The sequence below is a fragment of the Equus quagga genome, chromosome 17 (assembly GCF_021613505.1).
Source record: "Equus quagga isolate Etosha38 chromosome 17, UCLA_HA_Equagga_1.0, whole genome shotgun sequence".
In the NCBI taxonomy this organism is placed as follows: Eukaryota; Metazoa; Chordata; class Mammalia; order Perissodactyla; family Equidae; genus Equus; species Equus quagga.
The window spans coordinates 3179150-3199143 of record NC_060283.1 but is presented as its reverse complement, the minus strand read 5'-3'; the positions used below and the strand labels follow the sequence as shown (position 1 = coordinate 3199143).

The window sequence follows — 19994 nt, the reverse complement described above, 5'->3', positions numbered from 1 at the left end:
CTGCTGGAGCTGCCCCGGGGAGGAGGGTGGCGCGGATGGGGCCGGCGGGGAGGGGTGCAGGCCACAGGCGCCTCTGAGGCTCTCCTTGACAACAGACACTGGGCCAGCTCTGCAGGGCTGCTGGGTTCCTCGGGGCTTCTGGTGGGGGACTGTGAGGACAGTCCGGTGGACAGAGGGGCTGCGCCTGACAGCAGGGGATGGGCCTTGGATTGAAGGGGAATTCAGAGAGAAATGTAATCCCAGGAAGCTTTGTTTCCAGGGCACCCACCACGTGGTTGATGTGGTGACCCATCCTACATAGCCCCCTGGGAGTTCCCTGGGCTGCCCCTAGGGGCTGGGGTGGAGGCCCAGGACTGCTCCCAAGAAAGCCTGCTGGACTGGCCTGCATCTGCGAAGACAGTTGGGGGAGAAGGGGGAGTGTGCGACTTGGGGCTCCAGGACCCACACCCCTGTCCCGAGACACGGCCGTACTGGGTTCCAAGGCCCTTCTCCCCAGATTCCAGTGTTGTGGCCACTACACTGTGCCTCAGCGCAGTGCCCGGGTCACGTGACAGGCTCCCCTTCGGCCCCTGGGATAAGTGGTTTTGACTTGACGGCGCTGCTTTCACTGTTGGGGTGCCTCTCTCCAGCAGCCAGGCGAGGAGCCCCCACATATAGTGCGGTGCAGGCGGAGCCTGAGTCCGTCTGGGGCCCTGCTGTCGGCCACCCCGGGCTTGTGTCTGTGCTGTTCCTCCCACCCTGCGCCAGCCCTGCAGAGGGGCAGGGAGGGGTGCAGCCTTATGGCTCCGCCCGGCCTCCACCTTGAGGACAGGTGTCCTGCAGGTGCAGAGCAGGGCTCTCAGAGAGCGAGGGGCCTTCTGGGAGCTCAAGGGAGGCAGCTCCTGCCTGCGGCGAAGGCAGCCAGCGGCCAGGGACCCTGCCCTCTATCCATTTGCCAGGGGCTCACTGGCCTGCACCCTGCCAGCAGCCTCGTGTGGCCTTGTCCACAGAGCTCAGAGGGTCCCCAGCAAGGCAGACTCGGCTGTGACAGCCCGAGTCCCGAGGGCTTCACAGTCATGATGACGCAGACACAAGTCGGGGTGGGGGGTGATGCAGAACATGTTGGGGGGGACCACAGACGGGAAAAGCGAAGCAGACGGAACAGACTGAAACGGGACGTGTCCTGGAGCCCAGGCCTCCTGGCGGGACCCCAAGCAGGGAGAAGACAATACAAAGTGACCGCACATTGTAGACACCATGCCGACGGCCACAGAGGGGTCCCCCACAGGGTGTGTGGGGGCTGGGGACAGACAGGGCTCGCCCCTTACCCTTCTTCTTCCGGACGGAGGCTTGCAAACAGAGAGGGGCGCGTGAGTCCGTGGTGGCAGTGCTCGCCCAGTGCCTGGGCTTCGATGCGCACGGGGGGGGGGGGGGGGGGCCCACAACCTGACCGCCCACAGCCCACAGGGGCCAGACCCTGGCGGGCGGGCGTCCAGAGAGTGAGATGCACTGTCTGCGGCTTCCCCGGGAAGCTGGGCACGGTGACCCTCCCTGTCTGACCGCCCGTTGGTAAATGTGCTTCCTGGGAGGACCAGGCGCCTTCCTGGGGCCTTCCTTCTCACCTAGCTCCCCGCCCGGGCCAGGGTGGAAACTGAGTCCCACCTGAGCGAGTGGGAACAGAAGCAGCCTTTAGGAAGGGTGCCCGAGGCCTGGCACAGGAGAGAGGGCCTCGGGATGCCGAGGGCTCCGGGACCTGCACGGGGCCCCCCTGTCTGAGCTGGCCCACTCGAGCCCCCCTTTAAAGAGGAGCTGCTGGCTGGTCCTCTCAGGGGAGGCCCCTTCAAGGAGCCAGCGTGGCACGTGCCATCTTGTTTCAGAGAAGGCCACGCAGTAATTCACAATGTCATCCGCATCAGGTGTCGGGCCAGGCGCAGGGGACAGTGTGGTTTTCCTGGTGAGTCTTGTTTGGATGGACAAGGTGTGGTCAAGCAGGGGGCCAGAAGACAAGGGAGCTGCGGGGAACTACTGGTTCTGGGTGTGGGCGGGCCCCACCATCGCAGGGGCGCTCTTTCCTGAAAGACCTAGGCCTCAGAGCGGACCCGCAGATTCCAGCCCAGAACGCAGCGACAGTGAGGGGTGCTCGCCCGGAGGCGGCCTCGCCCGCGAGCTGGTCAGCCTGCTCCACTGCGCCCGCCATGGACGGAGCGGACGAGACCCCGCCCAGAGGAGCCGCAGGGAGGAAGGGGCCACTGTACTTTCCTGGGGAGAGGAGGGGTCGAAGGGTCTCCCACTGAAGGCTCAGATCAGCTCAAACACCAGCGAGGGTGCTTGGGTTTCTACCAGCCGGACCCGCTGGGCTGACGAGGGGGCCTGGCGCACGGGGCTTGCTTTGTGGCCCACGTACACCCGCCTGTGCAGAGAGCACAGAGGCTCCTCCGTCCCCACCCGCGGGCCCTCCTCGTGTTCTCAGCTGAGCAAGCCTGGCAGCCCCTTGCTACTTCTGTGGGGGCCAGCGCCACTCGCCTTCCAAAGGTGTCCCGGGCTCCATGGTGACTCCCCGATCGGACATTTAACCAGCCTCTGGGGGGCTCATGCTGCCAGCTCCAGAGTCATCCCTCTTTTCAACAGCTACCACGGGCCACTAGGCCCAGGGCCATGTCACTGCTTATCCTTCCCCAGCTACATGATGGGGTGGGATGGCCAGAGCCTCTCTGCTCCTCGCGGACCTCTTGAGGAGGTCTCAGCAGCTCCCTAAGCCTGGGGTGCGGCCCGCCTGGCCCGCCAACTCCGCTGCTCTCTATGCCAGACCCCAGGGCCGAGCTTTGTGGTCTGAGCCGAGCCTAGACGGCCAGCAAAGGCAGGTTCCAGGGGAGGGCGCCCTAGACGTGAGGGGGAGCGGTTTGGGGGACCCTGGGGGGCAGCTTACCTTTATCCACTAGTGAGAGGCCCAAAAATTCAAAACAAAACAATGTTAGATGAACCAAGAAGGGGACAGGGCCCCACTGTAGCCACACCCCTGAAGCCAGCAGGATTCTGAGGGAGATGCCACGGCGGGAGTCACCCGCCCGGGCGAGTCCTGACGCCATTCCCAGGCTTGGGGGCCAGGTGAGGGGCAAGCAAGCAGGCACAGGGCCATGCATGAGCTGGGGCTCCGCGGAGGCCAGCACTGGGGCGGCCCGGGAGCGGCGACAGCGCAGGCGGGGTGGGCTGAACGGTTGACTCTTACCGAGCTCCTCCAGCTCCGAGGTCATGGACTTGGAGCGCAGGGTGAGGGCCGTGGTGGGCGCGCGCTTTGGCGGCGGGGGAGCTTGAGGGGCAGACAAAGAGGAGGGTGAGGACCTGGCCGCCAAGCTCCTCCTCCCCCACCTTCCAGAACAATCTGGGAGGCCACTGACCCTGAGCCTGTGGTTTTCTTCCGGGGAGGCAGACAGGCAGGGGTTGTCCCCCAGGGCAGGGAAGCCAGCAATTGTCACCCTACCATGAGTCACAAGGCTGAAATTGTCTGCAGGCTCCTCGGGGCCGGCCGAGATGGGTTGGGACCAGGCATGGTGCTCAGGGGGCCCGGGGTGGGCCCTCTCTGGAGAGCTTGCTGCCCCCCTGCACCCAGCAGCACACCCGGCACTGGGGCCCTGCCCTCTTGGGTGAGTGGGAAACGCAGCAAAAGCCTGCAGAGGGGAGCGCTCTCTCTGCACTGCGCCTGTGCCTAACAGGGACGGAAGGTTCCTGTGGCCTCTGTAGGCCTCTGCTGCCACCTGTCAGCATCCTCAGCAGGTGGGGATTCCCCTTTGTGCGCCTCTCCCCCAATCACGGCAGAGATGTGACTCTCATGTGTGATGTCCTCTCTCGGGATCTGCCCTCCCACTCATTCAGGGGCCTGGAGGAGCCCCCCAAGCAGTGCTTCCAGGGAGGGCCGCGGTGGTCTACTCCCTCCTCCCCTACAACCTCCACAGCTCACGGCCCCTCCTCCAGGCAGCCCTCCTGGCTGCACCACCTGCTCTCTCCCCAGCCCAGACTGAGGGCTCCTGGCAGGGTGGGTGGGAGGGGCAGGCACACTTGCTCTTGGGAAATGCTGGAGTGCCAGAAGGACTGATGTGCTGCTCCAGCCTCTCCCCTACCAAGGGGACCTGGGGGCATGTCTCCCCTCTGCAGGCCTCACTCAGCCCCCATGTCACCCAGCTGGGGCCTCCCTGGGGAAGGATGGCAGACCTGAGTCACTGTGGGGGGCCAGCAAGCTGCCCTCTGCAAACAGGCCAGCAGCGGGCTCTGTGGCCCTTCCTCCTTCCATGGGCACAGGCTGCACCTGGCGGGACCCATCCCCAGTGACTGATGGACAGGTTGGCACGGAGCCCCCCAGGTCCTGGTCTGTTGAGCACAGCCCTTGCCTGAGGCTGCCACTGCCGCGCGGGCAAGCCCCAGGTCATCTCCTAGCCTCCTTTTCTGGCTTCTTTCCCTAGTCTTGGAGGGGGGCCTGGACCCCCCAGTGGGAGGAGACTCCTGAAAGTGTGCCAGCACAGGAGGCTGGAGAGAAGGGTCCCACCCCAGCCCCCACCCATCCCGTGGACAGCTGGGGCGGGCACCTTTCTTCCTGGCGGTGTCATCGGGGTCGAGATTCCTGGTCACCGTGACCACCTTGAGGACGAGGTGATTCCCTCCCTGGCGGATCATGTTCACCACCTGCCGGTGGCCAACCTTCACGACGTTCTCATTGTTAACCTGCAGGAAGACAGCATGGCATCAGAGGGTGGGTCCCGGGGAGAGGCAGCAGGGGGCCAGCCCATGGCAGAGATGCGGCTGCCTCCCAAAGGGGCAAATGCAGGGACATCAGGAGACCACCCTGGCTCGGAACCAAAGGTGCTTTTGGGGAAACAGGAGCGAAAGCCGGGTGGCTGGCTGTGCAGGTCACTTAACGTGGCCAGGGCGCCAGGGGGTGGGCTTCCTGCAGCCGGCGTCCTTCACCTGGCGCGTGGCACGTGGCAGAATTCCACTGAGTGAGCGAGTGAGCGCTCTGCAGCTGCCAGAGGACAGACCCGATTGAGGTTCTTACGCAGACCTGGGAGCAATTTTCCTGGCCACCAGCCACGCACACAAAGCCCGACAGGAGATCCCCAGGGGCCAGGGTTGCAGCCCTACAGCTTTCCGTTTTTACAGTTCGGAAGAAGCAGGGCATTTAATTGCTTCACATATTTCGGGAATACACATCACACGACATGGCCCATTTCCTCCAGGCGGGCGCTCCCTCCCTCCTCTCCCGCCCCGGGGCCTGAAGAGGCATAAAAGCTTGGCTGACGAGGTGCTAGGAGCAATGGGTCCCCTGCCCAGCTCGGTGGGACAACTGCAGGCCCGTGCTCCAGGGACGGGCTCCACCAGACGCTGGCTCCACTGTGGCCACCTGGGCGTTCACGGAGCTCTTGGTACCTGTCAGAGCCCGTTACGTGCCCTTTTACCTCCGTTCGTCCCCGCCGTGGCAAACACGGCTGGCACAGAAACTGACCCGAGGTGACATCCCGCAGGCAGAGGAGGAGCTGGGCCTCAAACCCCGGTGCACTCTGGGCCTCATCAAACTCAGCACAGCTGCAGCCCTGCTCTGCACACCATCCCACCACCACTGCTAGATCAGAGTGACGGACGCGGACGGGGCGGGCGAGAGTGCAAGAACTGGGGGGAAAGAGAGAGCTTCACCCCGTGCACCTCCTTTGATCACAGGCGTTTGGGCCCCACCCCTCCCACCTGCTGGAGTGAGCCCTGCGGGGGGCCCTGGCACCTGCCATCCCCCAGCTCCTCGGGGGAGAGCCGTGCACCCAGGGGCAGCAGAGAAAATGAAGCCACAGGATGGCGAAGTTCCTAACTGCTCCACGCACTGTCTTTGAAGGGGGAAAACCGCCCTGACAGTAAAGATCAGAGAAGCACCCGATCCACCGTGCCCCACCGCGGGGTCGCCCGTCCCCATCTTGCCGTGCTTCCTTCTCCTGCTGCGGATTCTTTAAAAACCTCTCAAGTGCAGTGTAGCCACAGACAGAGGAGTTAACAAGGCGTGGTGAATTTTCACAACCTAACACCCCAAGTAACCAGGCCCCCAGGAGAAGCATGAGGTGCCTGGCTCCCGGCACCAAGGACACGCACACAGGCGACTGTGTGCTCACCTGAGTGGCTCTTCCAGCCAGACGCTGGGCGCGGGGTGGGAGGACTCAGAGTGGGACACGCTCTGCAGCCTCGCCTCCGAGGTGGCCAGCATGTCCACTTGCCCCAGCATTGCTGTGTCTCGGGAGCCCCGTCAGTCCTGGACAGGCAAACCGGACAGTCAGCTGCCCTACACTGAGGGGCGTGGCCCCCTCCTGGCCAGGGACAGGACAGTCCTAGGGGGACCTTCAAGGAGAAATCCGCCTAATTCCGGGCCATGGTGGTGATCTTGCAAAGCGATTACTTGTGGCTCTCCTTTTCACCGATTTTCCTAGAGTGTAATCAGGAAACCAGAGGAGTTTAGGAAGCAATGAAGCCAGGTGGAGGGAAAGAGTGACAGAGCGTTCCGCCAGGACACGAGTCTGTTGGCCCTGAGCTGCTAAGGGCAGGAGAACACAGCCCCGCTCGCCCAGACCCCAGCTCTTCTGGTGGCTCCAAGAAAGACGGGGACCCCGAGCTCTGAGCCCTGGCTGATGTCTCCCCTCTCTTCTCCCACAAGCCCACCAGAACAGCGACTGCTGCTCAGGAACTCACTCGTTCCTTCACTCCGTCAGTCAGTCATTCCACCAACACTTTTGCTCTGAGCGCCCACTAAGAGCCGGGAGACAGGGGTGATGCTGGCGGACCGTCCGTCCCCGCCCTCAGGAGCCTCCGTTCTCGTGGGCGAGTCAGATGACACACAAGTCAGCGAACAAATGAACGTCAGCTGTGCTGAGCGTCACCTGAGGAAACAGGGCCCGGCAGGGGAGAGGGAGCAGGCGCCCCTGCGAGGGGATGAGGCGTGGGGAGCAGACAGAACGAGTCCTGAAAGCTTGGGAGCGTGCTCCAGGGCCCTGCTCACGGTGGGTCCCCAGTGCAGCGAGACAGGGCTCCAGCAAAGAAAGCCAATGTCCCCTGATTTAGTCCTGTCACCAGCGTTCTGACGCTCGAGAGAGGCTGAGATGCTGACAGATGGAGGACTCGGGCCAGACCTGGGCTTCGATGGCTGGTGGGCTTGGGGGGACCCAGCAACCAGGCCACTAGTTAAGGAGGCGGGGGGGTGGGGAGGGACTTGGCCTCTGACCTCCATCCAGCCATCCTGGTGCCCGCGGCCTGGGGCCCCACTTCCTAGAACCCTGAGCCCCTGAACCTTCTGTGTCTGTGTGTGCCTGGTAGCTGGATGTTGTCCTCTTGTGACTCTGGCCAGGGCTGGCCTTGGCCACACTGGGGAGCGGAGGTTTGTCCCTGTGCCTGGGGAGGCGCAGGGGCCCAGAGTGTTTTGTCTGAAGTGTCAGAGACACGGTGACTTAGGGTTTGTGTTTTGGGAAAAGGTTCTCCAAAGGAATGAATTGCTAATGGTGGATTCTCAGGCCCCACGGCCGCTGGGTGAGGGCATCTGCGGGGCCATCAGTGCCCTGAAGGGCCTGTGGAGACAGAGCAACAAGCCTGGGGCTGAGGGCCTCAGTGACTCGACCATCCAGGCCCCTTGGCAGCCCTGCACCACAGCCCAGCTCGTATGCTGGCATCACCTGCTTGCTGGGTGACCTGGAGTGGCCTATATACCCTCTCTGGGCTCCAGCTGCCTGGTTGATGAAACGTGGGTGAGGTGGGGTTTGGAAGAAGTAACGTGCACCCAGGGCCCGGCGGCCCCCAGGACCACGAGGGCCGGTCCATGTACAGGTAACACTGCCCTTCAGCCTGGATCCTCTGGATCTGAGGTGCCCTGACCCATCCTTTCTCAGAAGCCGCTGTCCCACCTGAGCTCCCGATGGCCGCACTAGCGGTGACGGGCACAGAAAGTGTAGTCTTGCTGCCAGCCCCGCGGGCGGGGTGCCTCCCACGCCCTCCTGACAGACTGCCTCTCCTGGCGCGTCACAGCAAGGGCCGGGGCTGCTGGAGAGCTCGGAGGAAGTAATCTCCGATTACTGGAGGGCCGCTTGGCCTTCTCCGAAAGCCTGATGACAGCGGGGCTTAGGCGGCTCAGCGGGGCTGGGGCTGAGCTGGGAATCAGGATTGCTGGGATCAGACTCCCCTCGCATCCGCCAGACCTGTGTAGACAGACCCTGAGAGCACACCGGGGGACCCCATCCAGCTGACCCCAGGACAGGAAGCCCCCTGATGGAGAACTTGGCTGCACCAAAGAGCCTGTGCCTGGCCCTGACCTTGTGCAACGAGCAGAGCCCACCCGCCCAGGATACGGTGGGTGCCGGGGCCTGGTTCCCAGGAGCAATGGGGCCCGCATGGCCCACCTCCGCCCACTCCGCCAAGCACAGAGGATCCATCCTGACCCGCCACCCACACAGACCTTCGGGGGCTGAACTCTAATTGCCCATCCACTGCCCCATCTTCCCAACCACCTCTGGGACTATCCCCCGGGCCCACTGGAGCCTGCCCCACCTGCCTGCCCTGGGTGCATCGTCCACTTCACATCCCGGACACACCTGTTAGGGGCTGAGCTGTGGTCCCCCAATTCCTACGTTGCAGTCCTAACCCCAGGACCTCAGGCTGTAGCTAGATTTGCAAACAGGGTCTTTGCAGAGATACTCAAGTTAAGATGAAGGCATTAAGGTGGGTCCTAGTCCTGTCTGATTAGTGTCCTTATAACAAGGGGAAAATTCGGACACGGGCACGCAGGGAGCAGGCCACGTGAACATGGAGGAAGACAGCGGGGCAATGCATCTCAAGGCAAGGAACCCCACCGACCACCGGCAAGCCACCAGCAGCTGGAGGAGGGGCCTGGACCAGATGCTCCCTCACCCCTCAGGAGGCACCAGCACTGCCGACGCCTCCGTCTGGACTTCCGGCCTCCGGCCCGGGAGACAATCCATTTCTCCCATGCCACCCATCAGTGGTGCTTTGTGACAATGCCCTCGAGCGTGGCCTCCCCACCGAGGGCTGGGCGGACAGCGGCCTCCACTGCAGGCCTTCTCTGCCCACTGCCTTGGATGCACCTGGGATGCTCCTCAGAGGCTTGCCGGCCCCCTGACCCTCCAGGGCCCTCGTGCGCTGAGGCCCCTGGGATCTTTGGTCAGTCCTGGAACCTCTACCGCTCCTTTCTTGCCAAACCAGGCATCTTAGCCCCTTATCTCCCTTTCCTTGTCTTTCAGCTCAAACCCAGCCTGCTTCCCTGGCCAGAGAGGTGGCCCCTACTGGAAGCTGGAACTCGTGACAAACGACGGTTGAGCGCACTTCCCAGGAGCTTGGCCACTCCTCCCTGGGGGACCTTGGGGACCAGCTGCTATCCCCCGGCCTCTGCAGTTATGTGCACTGCCCCAGGCTGGAGGCCAGTGGGGAGGAGCCGTCGGGGCCAGCAGTGACCCCGGAGTGACTGGTTTTGGTTCAAGGGAAGCTGGGAGGCCGGGGCCGAAGGCGCAGACCCCGGGGCTGTGGTCCCCCCGGACCTGCAGAGCCAGCAAACACAGCCCTGGGCGGTGAAGGCCACGGTCCCCAGATGCTGCTGCTGCTGCTGCAGACCCAGGGTCGTTGCTGGTCCTTGGGGCTTTCTAGGGGGAGTGTCGAGGGTGGGCCTTGGGGGGCAAGGAGAGGTAACACCATCGGAAAATGACCGCAGGAGCCTGGGGAGGGGACGGGCCACACAGAGAGAAGCCCCCCGCCCAAGGGTGTGTGTGTACAGAACTCCCCGCCCCCTAGAGGTCCATCAGAAACCGCCCACTTTGAGTGACGCCTGCACTGGACACCGGATGTGGCTCCCTGAGAAGACAGTCTTTCCAGGCGCCCCCTGTTTCTGCCCCTGGACTCAGATCTCGGTGAAGCCTCCGGGCACTGATCCTGCCTCCCTTCTCCTCTCTCCTCCTCCGTCCTGGGGCTGAGGGAACCCCTCTGCAGGAAGGGGGTGCCCTCCAGGACAGGTGCCAGGGGCAGGGTCCAAGTGCCCATGTTCTTCCACCTGCAGGGGAGCATCTTTGCCTCCGGGACCTCCTGTCTGCTCAGTCCCAGAGCTTCCTCCCTGGGCTGGGTAAATGCAAGGATGGGGGCCGCACTCCTGGCGCCTCCACTCCCCAGCGAAGACAATGTGACGCCTGTTCCCAGAAACAAGGACGGGCTTCCTAAGCCGGCTTGGCCACAATGGGCAGCAACCCCTGCCCACGGGCCCCTCACGCTCTTCTTTCCCCTTCCATCCCCCCTCAACCACGCCTGTCTTAAATTCTCACCCTGCTTTGCAGAGTAGATAGGCTTTGGATGGAGTCCTTCCCCAAAAGCAAGGAATGTACAAGGTCAGAGCTGTGGGCTCTGTGGGCTCTCACGGCTCGGCTGCCAGGGTGCGGGCAAGCACTTTGACAGTGCGGGCACAGAGGCGCCAACTGCCGTGTGCTGAGATGCCTATAAATATCCTCCTCCGAGAAGACACAAAAAGACTGCCAGGACACTTCCACGTGGAATCGACAAGACCAGGACTACACGAGGCAGGATGGGAATGTTCACCTACATTCTCCTTCCTAGTGCAGTGGGGACAGAGGACCGAAAGGCAGAGCCGTGTTTTAGGATTTCCCAGCCTCTAAACAAACTTAAAATTCAGTTTAACCCTCCACGGGACTTTGGAGCCAGCTCTCATCTTTCAAACAGATGCTCCAAATCGCTCATGTGGGGACGGAAACCTCAGAGACTGAGGAGGTGAGATGCCTGCTGTTTTCTCAGATGCCCAGGCTGGCATCCTGAACTTTCATGGGGTTTCCAGTGTCCCCCAAAAAACCCGGACCTGCAATTCTGGCATGCCGCCACCAGGAGGAGGTGTGCACCTGGATGTCTCGCCACGTTCCCAGAAGGTTAGACCAAGTCCTGAGGCTCCTGGAGATGACAGCCTTGGCGGAGAGACAAACCATTCACGGTCACAGACCCTGCTAACTGTAAGGAAGGGTGCCGTGCCTCTCCATGCATCGTCCTTACACGCAGACACGGAGTGATTCATGGAGGGAGTAAACCATGGCCACGTCCGGGGGAGGTCAAGACCCCGAGCCTGGCCACCACCACGGTGCAGGGAATATACGTCAGATGCCTGCCACAGCATGGCTTAATAAGTGGCACGTAGATGCACACCCAGGACCCGAACTGGCAAACCCTGGGCCACCAAAGTGGAGCGCGTGAACTTAACCACTATGCCACCAGGCTGGCCCCCACTGCCCCCACTTTTTGAGCACTTCCATCCTCTGGACATAGTTCTATCATAATTTTAACTAGATCAACATTCAGGATTTACATCATGACTATGTGACATCTACTCACGGCCACACTGTGTAGTATATTATAAGTACTTTACCTTTCTTCATATATTTTGTTTTCCCTGGAGTGAAATAATTTTCTATTGTTTGTTTATTGGTTTAATTTTCTATGTGCTTAACAGTCATTCAGATCTAAACACTTCCCTAATTGTGTAAATCTCTTTTCAACATCCTCAAATACTTCACGTGTTTTGCTAAGTTTATCTCCTGGAAGGAATCGCTCCCCAAGCTTCTGCTCTTCTCTGAACAATGTGGGCTCGGTGCTCCAGGCCTCTGTCCGCATGACTGTCGCCCTCAGGATTCCTCTGAGTCTTTCTTGTGTTGGCTCACCCAGGTCTGAGACCCCACGTATCCATTTACTTGGTATAAAGCCTCATTTCCTGCCATGGACATTCTCCAGCAGCTTCCCAATAAAAGGCGTTAGGGAGACGACTTTTTTTTTGAGACATAGTCTGCTTGAAATGGCTTTATCTGCACGCTTCAGTGGTAGCTTGGCTGGGTATAAAATTCGAGGCTGGAGGATAAGGCAAAGGAAGGTCTGAAGGCCAATGTTCTGCAGGTGACAGCTATAAAGTCTGGACAAAAGCTGTCCCCTACTCCCACCCCCAAACAGACAAAAACAGTTCCCTGGAAGCTCGAGAGAGTGCATGGAGGGAGGCAGACTTTGAACCGGGCGGGGTATTGGAAGCTTTGGGCCATGGTCACAGTGTGGTGTGGGGCACCTAAGGCTCTGATAGAAATTGCAGCCTTTTCAGTTTGAGATATGAGAGGACAGAGGTCAGCGTGGCCACAGCTGTCCAAGTGAGGGGAGAATCCCAAAAGAGAGAGAGCCAGAGAAGAGGAGTTTCGTGTTCAGTGTCTTACTTTTCCCAGGTCTCTGGCTGACGTCTGAACTGTGAAAGCACAGGGCAGACTCAAAACAGCCTGCAGATGAAGCTGACCTGCCTGCACTGACATCTGAGCTGCTGTCACTGCCGGCCAGGCAGCGTTGGCCATGTGAGTCTAACCAAGGTAATTATCAGCTGAAACAAAAACATCAACACTCATCAAGGAAACAGAACAGAATCCAGGGTGGCCACAGCACAGCATTCACAACATTCAGGATACAATGCAAATCTACTTGAGGAGCCCAAAGATGACCAAGATGCTGGAATTATCAGAGAAGGACGTTAAAGCAGCTATTACAGTGATGCTCAATTAGATGAAGGATAATATACTCAAAGTGAATAAAAGACAGGAAATCTCAGCAAAACAGTTAAAAATGTAGAAAGAATTAAGTGGAAATGTTAGAACAAAAAAATACAATAGCTGAGATTTAAAAATGCACTGGCTGGACTTAAGAGCAGAATGGATATGACAAAGCAAAGAGTGACCTTGAAGATACGTCAATAGAACTCATCCAATACGAAGAAGACAGGGAAAAGACTTTCAAAAGTGAACAGAGTCTTAAAGACCCATGGGACAATGTCAAGGGTCTAAGATGAGGATAACTAGAGTCCCAGAAGGGGAGAAAATGAGAGTCCCAGAAAAGAGAGAGAAAATGGGTCAGAAAAAATATTTGAAAAAATAATGGCCAAAAACTTCCTGAATTCAGTGAGGGACATAAATTTACAGAATTAAGAAGCTCAGTGAAACCCAAACAGGATAAATATGAAGAAAATCAGACCCAGGCACATTATGGTCAATTTGCTGAAAGCCAAAGTTAAAGAGGAAATCGTTTTTTTTTTCCTTTTTTTAAGATTGGCACCTGAGCTAACATCTGTTGCCAATCTTTTTTTTTTTCCCCTTCTTCTTCTTCTCCCCAAAGCCCCCCAGTACATCATTGTATATTCTAGTTGTGGGTCCTTCTGGTTGTGCTGTGTGGGATGCTGCATCAACATGGCCTGATGAGTGGTGCCATGTCTGTGCCCAGGATCTGAACTGGCGAGACCCTGGGCCACTGAAGCAGAGTACGTGAACTTAACCACTCAGCCACGTGGCCGGCCCAAACAGGAAATCTTATAGGTGCCAGAGGATAATGACACGTTACTTACAGAAGAACAATGATTTGAATGACTGTGGATTTCACATCAGAAACTATGGAGACAAGAAGAGCAGGGAATAACATTTTTAAACTGTGAAAGTACAATAACTGTCATCCTAGAATTCTGTATCCAGTGAGAATATCTTTAAAGAATGAAGGCAAAACAGGGGAGTGATGTCAGCATCATGGTGGAGTGAGTTCTCCTGGCGATCTCCCCCCCCCCCCCCCCCCCACCATACAACAAAAAAGACATTCATACTCCAACGGAGGACATCCACACAACACACAGGACGTCTGAAAGACCCGTGCAGCCACATGTCAGAGGGTGGAGAGGCTAGAGTCCCCCTCGGAGGAGGTGGAATGGGATAAGAGAAAAGTTCGCCCCCTCCCCAAAAGACTGTGATGCCAGACTGCATGCAGCCTCCAAGAGGGAAGGAAGTGGGGAGAGGATGCTTGTTCGTGGGAGCATCACAGATCCCCAAGGTCCCTGGCAGCCTAGGGGAAAGCCCCTACCGAGGTGAAAGCTAATGTGGGGGTGACCTCATCAAGCCAGCACCCCAGGAGAGCAGATAGCGAGGGCAGAGTGAGAAAACCCCAAGAGCACACAGGAGAAAGAACCCTACCCCCACCCCTGCTGACTCCAGTGTCTGGGCAGAAGCAGAGGGTTCAGCACATGCAGCTCTTGACACCCACTCAGTGGCGATAGGTGGTAACTGCGACCAAATTACGCCATGGTGTGCAAACACAGAGCCATGCCCTCTAGCAGTATCAAAAATTATATCAAATCTCCAGACCAGAGAGAAAATAACAAGTACTCAGAAATCACTCCTGAGGACACAGAAATATGTAATCTAAATGGCAGAGAATTCAAAATAGCCATCATCAAAAAACCCAACGAGTTAAAAGAGAATGTAGAGAAACAATTCAATGAGTTCAGAAGCTACTTCACAAGAGAGATTGAAATTATAAAGAAGAATCAATCAGAAACATTAGAGATGAAAGACATGATGGATGAGATAAAACAAAATATGGATTCCCTGAATGCTGGAGCAGATATCAGAGAGGAGCAAATCAGCATAATCGAAGATAGACATGTTGAAATGCTCCAGATAGAGGAGGAGAGAGAGCTAAGACTAAAAAGAAATGAAGAAAGTCTCCGAGAAATATCCGACTCAGCTAGGAAATGCAACATAAGAATTATAGGAATTCCAGAGGAAAAGGAGAAGGAGAAAGGAGCAGAAAGCTTGTTCAAAGAAATAGGAAGAGAGAACTTCCCAAACCTAGGGAAGGAGATGAAATCCACATGGAAGAGGCTACCAGATCTCCTAGATTTGTCAATGTAAAAAGACCTACTGCAAGGCATATGGTAGTGAAATTGGCAAAAGTGAATGACAAAGAAAAAATACTAAGGGCTGCAAGGCAGAAGAAAGTAACCTATAGGGGAACCCTTATTAGGCTTTCAGTGGATTTCTCTGCAGAAACCTTACAGGCTAGGAGAGACTAGAGTGACCTATTCAAATCTTTGAAGGACAAAAACTTTCAGCCGAGAATACTCTATCCAGTGAAAATATCTGTCAGATATGATGGAGAAATAAACAATTTCCCAGGTAAACAAAAGCTAAGGGAGTTAACCCCCTCTACAAGAAATCCTCAAGAAGGCTCTTATCCCCGGAAAAACAAAAAAGGAGAAAGGGGTTACACAGCATGGAGTAAGGAGATAAATAGGTAGACAAAATCAGAAAATTGTAGCTATACATCAGAACAGGTTAGCAAATACTCAAATATTAAAGATAAAGGTAAGGAAAACACCAAAAACAAAGATAATCTTCTCATTTTAACCAGAAACCCAGTACAAAAGATGGAATAAGATATGAGAAGAACAGCTTAGGAGGGGAAGAGGAAAGAGACTGAATCAGTTTAGTCTAAGGAGATAAGAGGCCACCAGAAAAGGGACCATCTTATCTATGAGCTTTTGAATACAAACCTCTTGGTAACCACTAAACAAAAAAAGCAGAACAGAGTCACAAATAATAAATAAAGAGAAAAAGAAAGAAACACAACATAAAAAACTCCATAACTCAACTGGTAGACCAAAACACATGGATGAGAAACAAAGGAAATGCAGGAGAACGGGGAAATGAGCGATAAAATGGCAGCAATAAGCCCTCACATATCGATAATCACCCTAAACGTCAATGGTTTGAATTCTCCAATAAAAAGATACAGAGTAGGGGGATGGATTAAAGAACAAGACCCAAGAATACACTGCCTCCAGGAAACACATCTCAGCTCCAACGACAAACACAGGCTCAGAGGGAAGGGATGGAAGACGATACTCCAAGCCAATGGCAAACAAAAGAAAGCAGGTGTCGCAATACTCATATCAGACAAAGTAGATTTCAAGATAAGACAGGTAAAGAGAGACAAAGAGGGGCCGTATATAATGATCAAAGGGACACTCCACCAAGAAGAAATAATTCACATCAAGGGACAGATCACCCAGACAGAAAATCAACAAGGAAACAGTAGAATTAAATGAAAAGCTAGACCAGTTGGACTTAATAGACAAATATAGAACACTCCATTCAAAAACAGCAGAATACACATTCTTCTCAAGTGCGCATGGAACATTCTCAAGGATAGACCATATGTTGGGAAACAAGGCAAGCCTCTATAAATCTAAGAAGACTGAAATAATAACAAGCATCTTTTCTGATCACAATGCTATGAAGCTAGAAATGAATTACAAGAGTAAAGCTGAGAAAGGGACAAAGATGTGGAGACTAAACAACATGCTATTGAACAAGCAATGGATCATTGGAGAAATTAAAGGAGAAATAAAAAAATATCTGGAGACAAATGAAAACGAAAACATACCATACCAACTAATGGGATGCAGCAAAAGCAGTACTAAGAGGGAAATTCATTGCAATACAGGCTCACCTTAACAAACAAGAAAAATCCCAAATAAGCAACCTTAAATTACACCTAACTGAATTAGAGAAAGAAGAACAAACAAAGCCCAAAGTCAGCAGAAGGAGAGAAATAATAAAAATCAGAGCAGAAATAAATGCTATTGAAACAAAAAAGGCAGTAAAAAGGATCAATGAAACAAAGAGCTGGTTCTTTGAGAAGATAAATAAAATTGACAAAACCTTAGCCAGACTCACAAAGAAAAAAAGAGAGAAAGCTTAAATAAATAAAATTAGTAATGAAAGAGGAGAAATCACAATGGATACCACAGAAATATAATGGATTACAGGAGAATACTGTGAAAAGCTATAGACCAACAAAATGGACAATCTAGAAGAAATGGATAAATTCTTAGACTCTTACAATCTTCCAAAGCTGAATCAAGAAGAAATAGATCATCTGAACAGACAATCACAAGTAAAGAGATTGAAACAGCAATCAAAAGCATCCCAAAAAATAAAAGCCCAGGATCAGATGGCTTCCTTGGGAAATTCCACCAAACTTTCACAGAGGATTTAACACCTATCCTTCTCAAGCTATTCCAAGAAATCAGGGAAGATGGAATTCTTCCTGACACATTCTATGAGGCCAACATCACTCTGATACCAAAGCCTGACAAGGACAACACAAAAAAGGAAAACTACAGGCCAATATTGCTGATAAACAGAGATGCAAAAATCTTCAACAAAATTTTGGCAACCTGAATACAGCAATTCATCAAAAGGATCATACATCATGATCAAGTGGGATTTATACCAGGGACACAGGGATGGGTCAACTTCTGCAGATCAATCAACATGATACAACACATCAACAAACTGAGGAATAAAAACCACACGATCATCTCACTAGACGCAGAGAAAGCATTTGATAAGATCCAACAGCCATTTATGATAAAAACTCTCAATAAAATGGGGATAGAAGGAAATTACCTCAACATGATAAAGGCCATATATGACAAACCCACGGCCAACATCATACTCAGTTGGGGAAAAGCTGAAAGCCATCCTTCTGAGAACAGGAACAAGACAAGGATGCCCACTATCAGCACTCTCATTCAACATAGTGCTGGAGGTTTTGGCCAGAGCAATTAGGCAAGAGAAAGGAAGGAATAAAAGGAATCCAAATAGGGAGTGAAGAAGTGAAACGCTCGCTGTTTGCAGACGACATGATATTATATATAGAAAACCCTAAAGAATCCATCGGAAAACTATTAGAAATAATTAACAACTACAGTAAAGTTGCAGGGTACAAAGTCAACTTAGAAAAATCAGTTTCATTTCTAAACTCTAATAACGAACTTACAGAAAGAGAACTCAAGCATACAATTCCATTTGCAATTGCAACAAAAAAAGGACTTATACAATGGAAACTACAAGATATTATTGAAAGAAATAGATGACGACATAAGAGATGGAAAGAGATTCCAGGCACATGGATTGGGAGAATAAACATAGTTAAAATGTCCATCCTACCTAAAGCAATCTACAGGTTCAGTGCAATCCCAATCAGAATCCCAATGACATTCTCCAATGAAATAGAACAAAGAATCCTAAAATTAATATGGGGCAACCAAAGACCCCAAATTGCTAAGGCAATCCTGGGAAAAAAGAACAAAGCTGGAGCATCACAATCCCTGACTTCAAAATGTACTACAAACCCATAGTAATCAAAACAGCATGGTTCTGGTACAAAAACAGGCACACGGATCAGATCAATGGAACAGAACTGAAAGTCCAGAAATAAAACCACACATCTGCGGACAGCTAATCTTCGACAAAGGTGCCAAGAACATACAATGGAGAAAAGATAGTCTCTTAATAAACAGTGTTGGGAAATCTGGGCAGCCACATGCAAAAGAATGAAAGTAGACCATTATCTCAAGCCACACACAAAAATAAACTCAAAATGGATCAAAGACTTGAAGATAAGTCCTGAAACCATAAAACTCCTGGAAGATAATAGCCAAATAGCCGGGTAGTAAACTCTTTGACGTTGAACTTAAAAGGATCTTACTGAATACCATGTCTGCTCAGACAAGGGAAACAAAAGAAAAAATAAACAAGTGGGAGTCACCATACTAAAGAGCTTCTGCAAGGCAAAAGAAACTAGGATCAAAACAGAAAGACAACCCACCAATTAAGAGAAAATATTTGCAAATCATATATCCGACAAGAGGTTAATCTCCATAATACATAAGGAACTCACACAAATGAACAACAACAAAAAAAACCCAAACAGCCCGATCCAAAAACAAGCAGAGGATATGAACAGACATTTTGCCAAAGAAGATACACAGATGGCCAACAGGCACATGAAAAGATGTTCAACATCACTAATCATCAGGGAAATGCAAATCAAAACCACACTAAGACACCACCTTGCGCCTGTTCAAATGGCTATAATCACTAAGATTAAAAATAACAAATGTTGGAGAGGGTGTGGAGAGAAGGGAACCCTCATCCACTGCTGGTGGGAATGCAAACTGGTGCAGCCACTATGGAAAACAGTATGGAGATTCCCAAAAAACCCTAAAAATAGAACTACCACATGACCCAGCTATCCAACTACTGGGTATCTACTCAAACAACTTGAAATCAACAATCCAAAGTAACATATGCACCCCTATGTTCATTGCAGCACTATTCACAATAGCCAAGACATGGAAACTATTCAAGTGCCCATCGACTGATGATTGAATAAAGAAGATGTGGTATATATATATATACATACAATGGAACACTACTCAGCCAGAAAAAAAGACAAAATCATCCCATTTGCAGCAACATGGAAGGACCTGGAGGGAATTATGCTCAGCGAAATAAGCCAGACTGAGAAAGACAAACACCAGATGATTTCACTCACGTGCGGAATATGAACAAGCACATGGACAAAGAAAACAGTTCAGTGGTTTCCAGGGGAAGCGGGGTGGGGAGTGGGCACAGTGGGTGACAAACAAGAAATAATGGACAACTGAAATTTCACAATGATGTAAACTATTATGAACTCAATAAATTAAAAAAAAAGAATGAAGGCAAAATAAAGACATTTATAGACAAATGACAACCACGTGAATTTGTTGCCAGCAGACCTGCACTGCGAGAAATGCTAAAGGAAGTTCTTCAAGCTGGAAGGAAATAATATTCGATCTTCAGAAGGTGTGAAGGATATCAGAAACGATAAATACCTAGGTATAATATAAAAGATTATTTTCCTCTTATTTAAAAAATAGATATGACTGTTTGAGGCGAAGACAACATTGTTTCGTGGGGTTTCTAACGTAAGTAGACGTTATGCCTATGACGATTGTGGCGTAAAGAAAGGCAGGAGTGAGGCAGATATACCTATGTGGTTGCGAAGTTTCTACATCTCAAGCGAAATGCACAATATAAACTCCAAGTTAAGGATGTGTACTGTACTCCCAGAGCCACCGCTGAAAAGAACGCAAAGAAATACAGCTAAAAACCGATGAATTAAAACAGAGTTCTAAAAATAGTCAATCCCAAAGAAAGCAGAAAAAGGGAGGACAGAGGGAAACAGAGGAGATAAACAGGAAACGAATAACCTGGCAGACCTACGTGGGACAGCATCAATCATTGTATTAAATGAAACGGGGTAAAATTTCA

General features: G+C 53.1%; 1 protein-coding gene across 8 annotated transcripts in view; it reads right to left on the bottom strand.

Annotated features, from left to right (window-relative positions):
- SHANK2 (SH3 and multiple ankyrin repeat domains 2) overlaps positions 1 to 19994 on the bottom strand; it is a 559847-nt gene that overhangs the window by 28473 nt on the left and 511380 nt on the right. For 7 of the 8 annotated variants that reach the window (XM_046643796.1, XM_046643794.1, XM_046643795.1 and 4 more), the window contains 2 exons: positions 4557 to 4692; positions 3206 to 3286 (listed from right to left, as the gene is read on the bottom strand). In XM_046643796.1, the coding sequence (XP_046499752.1) occupies positions 3206 to 3286; positions 4557 to 4692 (217 nt within the window). The remainder of the gene's footprint in view (positions 1 to 3205; positions 3287 to 4556; positions 4693 to 19994) is intronic. The other variant, XM_046643797.1, reaches the window with a different exon arrangement.